The 10,332-nt window shown below is 37.3% G+C and overlaps 2 protein-coding genes across 2 annotated transcripts in view; one reads left to right on the top strand and one right to left on the bottom strand.

Annotated features, from left to right (window-relative positions):
• LOC145903197 (protein NLRC3-like) overlaps nt 1-10,332 on the bottom strand; it is a 223,617-nt gene that overhangs the window by 36,937 nt on the left and 176,348 nt on the right. The gene's annotated exons all lie outside the window — the stretch shown is intronic.
• Nucleotides 734-6,029, top strand: LOC145903328 (GATOR2 complex protein WDR24-like). Its single transcript, XM_082991402.1, has 11 exons — nt 734-1,207; nt 1,463-1,672; nt 2,027-2,170; nt 2,473-2,610; nt 2,764-2,946; nt 3,034-3,747; nt 4,066-4,229; nt 4,441-4,528; nt 4,666-4,934; nt 5,268-5,436; nt 5,707-6,029. The coding sequence occupies exons 1-11, from the start codon at nt 1,034-1,036 to the stop codon at nt 6,007-6,009; spliced, it is 2,556 nt and encodes an 851-aa protein (XP_082847528.1). The 5' UTR covers nt 734-1,033; the 3' UTR covers nt 6,010-6,029.

The raw sequence follows: 10,332 nt of genomic DNA, 5'->3' as shown, positions 1-10,332 counted from the left end.
GTACGTTAAAATACAGGAACACTGAAATGTGGATTTTTTCAGAGCTGCTCACCGGACGATGAGAACACGTTCGATTTCCCCAGCCAACAGAAAAGTTTCTACAAACAAATAAACTTTTCTGTTCCTTTGTTATACTTATTTCAGAACAACAGTTTCCTGTTTTTCTTTTCTTGTCAGGTTCAAAACATTGTATGCAGTTGCGCGACAAGTTCGTGTAGTTTGTAAATATTTCACTGTGAAAATTTGTATGCTTCCTGTATTATGTGAAATATTGTTAGATGCTGTTTTTTTATGTTCTTGCATTCCCTTTTGAAGTGACACGTTTTGTGAGATTTATAAAACTGTGAACATCCCAGATTCTTCCACTGATGTAACATTTTTTTACTCATAATTGCATCGTGTGTACTTAGTAAAGAATGTTTGACAAAGTTAGACATATGCATATTTAACTTAAATTTTTGTGGAAATCGAGTAGCTTTACTACAATAAATTGTTGGCTTCCAACCGAATATTTGTAATATAGAATATTGCTCGTTCGTGCAAAATGTATATCAACTTGATTTAATCTGCCTACTTTGTGTATTCAAAAAATTAGGTGATTATTGCAAGTCAACAATCAGCATTAGAAAAGTTAATGTTCTGGTTGCGGTTGCGAGGATAAAATCGCTGTTCGTGTTGGAAAATCACTGAAGCGTGCAAGAGACGAATTTGTTTGTTTACATTTTCTCGGGAATTAGTTTGTTTAAGAACTTGCTGCTACAGTACTTATGTAGTTAACCGTAAGCAGGTTTCTTTATATGTGAAAAATCACCTTTGCATCTGCGCTTAAATGGTTTTTCTGGGTCGGATTGGAATAATTGTTGTTATTGTGTAATTTTGTCAAAAATTTGCAAAGGCAAACAGAGCCAGTGTGTTGTTCTTTAAATATACAATAAATTTCATGACCTTGTCTTCTGTAAACCAAAGTGCTTATGTGTTGTGGAAGTGATATTAAATATAAAACACCGCATATTTCATCGGAAAACTTGAAATTATGAAGAGAAACAAAGCCGTTTCAATAGATGTTGGAACAGCAGTGAATGCACTTTGCCTCAGTAAGGACAACAGTAAAGTGGTCATCGCTGGACGGTCTCTGTTGAAAATTTATCATGTTGATGAGGTTAATGGTTTCAGCGAGCACCTTAATCTTCATGTTGGAAGAAAACAGGTTTGCTACGATGGAATTAATGTGTGCCACTAAGTTTAATAGTGCTGATTGTGTTTCGTTTCATGTTATGAGTGTATGTTTTTGCAATTGCTGTTGTATTTTTAAGGGAGGGATATTGGTATTTTTCTTTGCTCATGACTGGCCAAAGCCAGTTACCACCCAACAAAATAATACATCATAAGTTATTGAAATCAAATTAGCTTTTACCTGTGGCTGCATGCTTACCCTAATTTTTGTTTTGTTTTTTCATTTCAGGGTTTGAACATGAGTTGTTCTGACGTGGGTTGGAGTCCTGTGGATGAAAATTTGATCGCAACTGCTGCTACTAATGGAGCGGTTGTAGCTTGGGATTTAAACACTCCTGGTCGTGAAAAGAAGCTCGCTATATTGTCTGAACATCGTCGCACGGTCACAAAAGTTTCGTTTCACAACTCGGAAGGAAATCTTTTGCTAAGTGGATCACAGGTGTTTTATATATGGGTGGTTTTTAAATAAAAATGTGTTTCTTATGTAGATGGGACCTGTCAAGACCGTTAGACAAGTTTGTTTAAATTTGCATTGTCATATGACACAAGCCTTTTTCGCAATCAGCAAATCTTGTTCGTTAAAGTTTATTTTTGTGCTCAATATAACTTGTAACACTTCTTACAGGAGCAGAGCATGTACATTTTTCTGTAAGAAAATATATGCATCACAAGTGGTATTTTGCTTTTGGCTGCATACAAGTCAAAGCAGAGTGTAAAGTTTATAAAAATATATTTTATGTGTTTATTCTAATAACAAGCTTAGAAGCCATATTGTATCATTTGTTTTTTAAAGGACGGAACGATGAAGCTGTTTGATTTGAGGAGAAGGGAAAGTACCTACACATTTCAAAGCAAAGCTGATGGCGTGAGAAGTGTTCAGTTCAATCCTCATGAATATTTTATTTTTGCTGCTAGCTTCGATAATGGTTATGTACAAGTAAGTTTTAGGGGTGTGCTAACTTATTTAAAAATACCTGCAGCCAATTTTAAACTGAATCTGGATATTTAATGCTGTCATGTTGTGAAAATCCCCTCACTGTCATATTGTAACATATGAAACCAATTCAAAATCTAGGTTTTTTTGAAATAGTTGGTATGTCCTTCCAGTGAAACAGTAAACCAGTGCTTGTGATACTAAAAATGTTCCCAGTATAAATGCAAACTCAGCATTTTAGTGAGAACAAATTAAAATATTGCACCAAAAGTTTTCATGTTAATTTTGGTTGTTGTTGTTACTAGATATGGGATTACAGGCGACCTACAGGTTACGTTCACCAGTTTATCGCACACAAGGGATCTGTGTATACTCTTGACTGGCACCCTGATCCAGATCATAAAATGACTCTTGCCACTGGAGGGCGTGATAACATGGTTAAGGTGAGTGATTGTAATAACACGAATAATTTTTTAACTCTGTTTTTGCACTGGAGAGCGTGTGAAAGGTGGTTTTCATGTCATTGCTGGTAATGGATCTAATCATTGTCCGTGTTAAATATTTGTTTTCCAATGTTTCCACTTGTCACATTCCAGGTTTGGTCGATTGAAAACAACAGGGAGAAAGAAATAAACAATGTTCCAACCATGTCGTCCGTAGCTTCGGTTAAATGGAGACCCCACCATCCCGAGCAACTTGCCACTATATCTATGATGCTTGAATTCAGCGTGAACATTTGGCATCTGCATAGGAAATATGTCCCATTTGCTCATTTCCAGGTATGAATTATAATTGTAGTTGTATCAAACAACCATTTGTTTTTTGATTATTTTTCTGTTTAAACAATGAACTAAACATATTTTAAGGATCACACAGACAGCCCCTCTGGAATAGTTTGGAAAAAGTCAGATCCAAATTTTATTTTGTCATGTTCGAAAGATGGCCGTCTCATGATGCATTCATTACTTGACGCTATTTGTCCAGCTAAGCAGGCCATGAGTAGTGGACTTGCCATCAGCTCATGTGGTCATATCGCCCTCGCAAGTCAAGACACAGCATCAACACCCAGGGCACAGAGTCCCACTGGTTCAGCTTCAAAATTACCAACAATATTTGGATGGAAAACTGGATCAAAAGACGTGATTGATTTGGACGGTTTGAATATTTCCAGTCCTTCTTCACCAGTTGCATTTCAAAGACAAAACAACTTTCTTAATTCCAGATCAAAGTTCAGAATATTTTCAAGCACCAAGTCTAATTTAAAACCGAGTTCTGACTTTGATGATTATCCCACTATGACAGACTCTGTTGTAGAGCAATTAACTCTTAACCAATTTAGGTTTGTTGCGAAAAACTATGTTTTAGATGGAAGTGGGACAAAAATGACATTCGAAGAGCTTTGCTCACACAACTCTGATGTTGCTTTGAAAGGTGGATTCTGTAATGTTGCTCGGACGTGGAAATTGCTTGGAGTTTTTTTCAACAAAGAGATTCATTTAAACAAATCACAACCTGAAGTTTCAGAAAAGTTAGAAAAAGCAGAGGCCAAAAACAAAAGGCACTCACTCACTGTGAAAAAGGTGAGGTGGTTTTAGTGACGTAATATCTGCTACTGAATAAACAATTGTTGCAGATCTTCACCTTATAAGTAGTTGCGAAATGCATGGTATGCAGACAATTGTAGGAATAGATATAATTATGCCATGTTTTTTTATGGGGATGGAATCGAAGGATTCTTGTGACCATGGTTTGATGTTTAAAAAACAAAATAATTTTCTAAAGTTATAGCAGCATTTGTTGATAACATGGCATGGCAAATATTGATTATCACTAATTATTGGACATGAATTTTACCAAGATTGCTTCTACACACAATAAGTGGTTTGTGTTTGCTGTAGGATGAACTGCATGGTTCGCATGCATTGAATGGCTCAGCAATCCATGGTGGGGAAGCTGATCAACGTTCTGATGATGGAAGACTTGCGGTAGAAGATTATCTCACTGATATCGCTCGAGGGCGACAATCAGAACCTGATCTCTACATGACAGATGATGACCCTGGGTAGTTCAGAGATATTATTCTTAAATATAAAGTCATGCAAAGTTTGTTGCAACACAATTGTGCATAAACTAGTAAAAGAATATATTATCATGCTTTCCTGTTGCTGCATCCGCAACAAAATTCACGGTGTTATCTACAATTAAACACCAAGATGTCTAAAATTAAAACATGTAGTGGAAATTATAATCTGTAATCTAGTTTAATGATTTAGGTTTGGTTATGGTGGAATAACATCGGAAGCTGAGTTTTTGTCTGAGCACGAATATCTTGTTCCAACTGAAGCGTTCCAACAGAGAGAGGTGTGATCAATATATATAGATAGATAGGCCACAGTGTTTTGTGTTGCTAAACATATGGTTGCTGTGAACACAGTTTTAAGGTTGCACCACACCCTAAGTAATGAAAGATGTAAGAAACAATCTCCTGTCTTTTTCAGGACATCGAACTGGACGCGATATCAAAGTTTGGTCGAATAGATGCACCTTCTGGAATGAATATTGAAAATGAATCTGAAAAACGAATCCTGACTGCTCACGGTGGGAGGTGGCATGAGAAGGTCGTTACCAAGGAGATGAATTCTTCTTCCTCAACATCTCCTGCTGATGAGGAGCTTAACATCTCAGATGGAGTCATCAGTGTGTGTCCCACTCTCTGGCCGGCTCCACTCGATTCAATCAAAGAAGAGATTGCCTGTCAGCAATTAGAGTAAGTTTGTGCTGTTCAAAGCATTCCGGCAAAACATCGTATTTTTTAAATTGACAAAGAAATACAACGATTTATCAACAGCATATTTTTGAAACAACAGAACTAACGCTTACCAGACAATGAGATAAAATAATCTGCCAACTGCTTGTACGTAGGTAAAAAGTCTTTACAAGAATGTTCTTCTCTCTAATGTTGCCATCCACAACACACATAACCTTCAATCATGTTTATTCACTCAAAATTAGTTGTGGAGTTGAATTTCTTTTTCTATTTTTTCACAAAACTCTAACAGTTTTCAGTTTGCTACATGCGTTGTATTCAATGTATTTGCAGATTTTTTGCTGAAATGAATGATGTGCAAAGTCCAGTGTGTATGCTGCTTGCAATGTCATCCTATCCATCCACATATAACCTTCCTATTGATGTTGAAACAGTTGATCATTGGCAAAACTCCTACCTTGATTTGTTGGCAAAGAACAGGTTATGGATACAACATGCTCAGGTGAAATAACTACTCTATGATAAGCAAAGTGGAGCCAATAATATGAATTGTGTAAGTTGTATACAGATGTTATGCCAATATAAGTACAATTACTTTTAGTTTGAAACTTGCACAAGAACATCAACAAATTCAACTCTTTCACATTTATCAATTAAAATAATTTTCATTGAAAGCTGCAGACAGAGTGTGTACACGCATTGTTTCGACCTGTAAGATCTCATCAGTGCAGCTGTTGAGTGGCACTGTGCTAGCTTTACAATTTTCATTCAGGTTGTAAAACTGAGCCGAGTTCCTGCAATCCAATCTCTCTCATCCTCTTCAACTTTCACCCTGGGATGCCAAGTCTGCCAACGACGAATGCCCCAGAGTAACCCCTGGTCATGTGACAGACGCATTGATGCGGAACACAAAAACAAACCAGTCACGTGTTTCTACTGTCAGCTTCAAGTGCGCGGACTCTACACATACTGTCAAGGCTGTAGCTTCGGCGGACATTCCAACTGTGTGGCAACTTGGATAAAACAATGCCAGAAAAACGATATTCCAATAACATGTAGATATCACTGTCTGTAAAATAAAAATGAATGCATGTACATGGTTGTTTATGGTTGTACGAATTACTAACGCAGGAACTAGTCAGGATCGCTCTACTATGAAAACCCGTACTTGGCAACCTCATCTGCAATAGCCAACCTTCACATATGATATTGCGATACATTTCTGCGTGGTTTGATTAGCGGTAGAGATGTGAAGATTGTAGCAACACGCATGTTTCCCTACTTATTTCTTTACACATTTGGAACACATACGGACCGAAGACTGCAGACGGTGTTAAGCTTTCCTGCCGGAGCACCCACTGGCTTTCTGGCATCCTGCTGGACAACACATTTTTTCTCACACTTTGTTATAAAACGCCTATTTCGTAATCCTTCGACAGCCCAGTCTAGGCTAGTCTTGCCTACTCTCAGTCGCTCGTATTCTCTCGGCCCTGTCGTTATTCTTGCCATCGCGCTGTAAACGTTCGCACGTTCTTTTAATAGTTAAATTCGCTGCAATTCAGTCACGTGTTAAACGCGCTTGAAACAAGTTAAACTTAAGCCACCTTGTAATTGCAATCGTGTGTTTCCATTAATAAAGAAGTCTGTTCACGGAGCTTTTAACTCAGTAGTCTATATCAGCAAGAACACGCAAACAGACTTTAGCTTCAGCAAAGCAGCGACTGGGAATCCTACTTGTACGCTGCAAGATCGTTAGTAAAGTTGTGTGCTGACTCACCAGTGTATCTTGATCATTATAAACTACCTTCAAATCTGTAATCGTGTAGCTCAGTTGGTAGGGCGTTGGGTCAGGTTGGCCCATAGCCTTTAGTATAAAACTTGCCAGCAGGTGGGGTTATTTTGCATTTGCAAACTTAATATTAGAGTTTGCAGCGTACTAATGAATTCCCTGTCGCTGCTTGCTGTGCTAACGTCTGCTTGCGTGTTCTTGCTGTATAGGTTACTAAGTTTGACTCCGTGGCAGACTTGTGTATTAATTGAAAGACACCATTGCAATGCCAGGCGGCTTAAGTATAATTTGTTTCAAGCGCGTTTAACAAGAGTTTAACACGTGACTGAATTGCTGCGAATTAACTATTAAAAGAACGTGCGAACGTTACAGCGCGATGGCGGTAATAACGAAGTTCAAGAAGCTATGCACGACCTGGGGAAATCCCTATCGTCCGTTCGTGACGTTTTAGACTCTAACACAGACAGTTAGAGTGTCTACTAGAAAAAGTAGCCTAGTTCCAGACTCCTTTATTGCCCTAGCTGCGATTCCAGTGAACTAAATTACATAATGACGTTTTTTCCCAAAGCCTGAATGACGTTTTCCCAATTGTCAATATGTTGCTTGTCATAAGCTGTCTTGATTTTGTGATATCTTTTCAATTTGTGTTTATTCGAACATGATATTTAATTTTGTTTTAAAAAAACAATTTTGACGAAATGACAGAAGTTGGAAAACTTATTACATTCGCGGCATCTATTGGTTGGTCGTAATGTGTTCAATTTACAAACAGATATTAACTAAAATATCAAATCCTTATATTAAAAAGGGTAAACTCTTCTTTGAAAATGTAAATAAAACTACTCGCAATTTAAAAAGCACATCAAAACATATGCCGGACACTTTCCGTACATCGGTGGAATTGCGATGTGTGTAAAGGAAAAATATTCTAAACAAGGAATTGCAAGAGCTTTGTACAAGTAGTAGGTTTAAAATTAACTTGTGAATAAATGTTTCAAATATTTTTGTGTGATTGTTACAAGGCATTGTATAAGGTAACGGCGTATGCTAAGCATCGCGCTTTTATTATTGCGCCCTTGCAGACGAATGGAAATTGCCAGAAAAGACGGATTCAAATATTACTCTATTATTTGCTCGTAATTGTACACTGTAAAGGCTGTTCAAAACTTGGAAGCAAAATGCATTGTGGAGATTGATTAACGAGATTACGTGGATCCTATAACTGGAGAGAAAGTGTTAAAAAACGTCAAATCTCCTCATCGTTCAGCAAAATTAATGTTTCTTGAATAAAGTGCATTTGCATATTTTGTTGATCTTACCAATTTTAAGTCTTTTATTCGTTAGAAAATATTTTGTAATTACTTACATCTTAAATTTAACAGAAAATTCTACAGTTGTTATCATTTTAAGAAGGTTGCTATTGCAAATCTGCACTATAATATGCTACAACTGATCACACTTGCTCTCAATTGTTCAGAAACATAATTTAGCCACGAGCACAATGAAAAGGTAAGAATCAATGCCTTGCATGGATGACTTGAAATTTGTTCACAGAAAATTAATAAAATCGAGTCGTGATGCTTATCTAGCAGGCTAAACGTTGAGTCAACATCAATGACATGGCGTCTTTTCGCAACTAGCAAAGTGGAGGGTACACAAAGCTAATAAACCTGTGTAAGTTTGTATGGTTTGAGCGGCGGAATGTATCCTGACTTTATCATCTTAATTTCATTTACTTTTCGCTCAAACAGTCTATATATGTGGGTATGTCCTCTGATAAATTTGACGCTGAAAAGAAATGTTTTGCAATTACCTTAGAATGCTGATGTGTACAATAAATTATACCCAATGCCTTTACCAATACAATGAACAAGATTTGACCATTTATAATTGAAGTTTTTTCAAGAACATGTACATTCAATATGTCTGCAGCTGAATTTGTTATCGATGGACAAATGATTTAAGATACTTTTTTATATACGTGTATTAATGCGCAACCGGAATGCTGATCAAGAATACTATAGCTCTTGTCCTGATACATAAGTTGGATAATTCAAACTGCCTTTGGATCTTTAGTGACATGCACATACATAGGCTACCACATGATGCAATGATAGGCCTATATGCGAATACATGTATAAATACGTGTATGTTAACTACATCATTGCAAAATTACTCGTAGAAAAAAGCACCAGACAAGAACGGGCACGTTTGTACATATTGACTTGTGTGCGTTAATAATTCGATGTTTCGAAGCATTTTGATTCAGAATTATGTTTCAAACGAACAACCAACAAAGTAAAGTTAGCGTTGTAAAACTTCATTACAACCAAAAACATCCGATTACGGTTTTCAAAAACGAGGCCGTGAGACATTTGTGGGGGAATCCCCGATATAGAAATGGTCTTGAATCGGTCGTCATCACATATCTTCTCACACCAGTCAAGGAGCCAGAAGAGAACTTTGCTGGTAATGTTTTTTTAACATTTTCGTCCATTGTAGGGCCTAGAAAGTAAGAGGGTCGGAATGTGTTTTATCGTTTGAATTTCTTTTTTACATTCGAACATTCAATTTTTTGCCGGGTTTCATTTTTGGAGGTTATCATTAGTTCCATCGACTTTGCATCAGGCTTTGTTGAGGCAGCACCAATCTTTTCTCAAGAATGAGTAATGCGTTGGAGTTTTTTAAAGGGGTGGGATTGCTGGATGCAGATTTTGTGAAAGTCGCCAGACGGTTTTGTACACATGCATTCTAGACCGAGAAGTTCAAACTTCGTGTGACATATTTGTACACTCTGCGACACTTAAAATTCGTCGTTGGATCTTCAGCGTCAGGACTTCAAGATTAGGAAGCCCTGCTCTACATATACGAGCTGCTGTCGTGTCAGCTTGTTCCAGTGGCAAAATTCTGACAAAACTCTTGCGGAATGTGAGTCTCACCAATGCGGATGACGTGGATCACAGATCTGCTTTATTCGTCACGTTATCTGGGAATTGCTGTAGTGGTGGCTACACAGTAAAGATTTGGGAGTTAGTCGCAGGGTACCGGCGATGGGTCTAAATGCTTTGTTCAATTCTGGGTCGATAACTGAAATCGACTTTTTATAATCGTACTGTAATAGCAACTTATTTCTCTAACTACTCTAGTTCACATGAAATACGAAACACGTCCGTGGTCTTCTCTGTTTCTGTGTATTCGTCCGGCTGTGCTGAAAGTTACACATATCTGGCTAAAGGTGGGAATTGGCACTGCTTTAAGACATTGTTATAGCCGTAGTTTTTGACCATTTTTAAGGAAATTGAAGTGAAAGATGAGCCCTGGCGACGAAATTTTGTGTTGACCAATGACGTAAAAACATGTGCAAAAAAGGCCATGATAATAAAACACCATTTGTCCAAATCGCAACAGCTGTCATGCTATTTCTTTCTGCATCGGCGTAAGGTGTATTTTGTATGTATCTGTTTTATAAAAGCAGGTGTTCTAAACTATGGTTTTGCCCAAACCTATAAATAAATTACATTCGTATATATTTTAATATTCTTTCTAATTTTTGGTCTCATATGTTGGTTATGTTGGAAACGTATTTTGATGCTTACCGAAAATACAATT

The sequence above is a fragment of the Ascidia mentula genome, chromosome 5 (assembly GCF_947561715.1).
Source record: "Ascidia mentula chromosome 5, kaAscMent1.1, whole genome shotgun sequence".
Lineage (NCBI taxonomy): Eukaryota > Metazoa > Chordata > Ascidiacea > Phlebobranchia > Ascidiidae > Ascidia > Ascidia mentula.
This window is presented reverse-complemented; position numbering and strand designations above follow the sequence as displayed.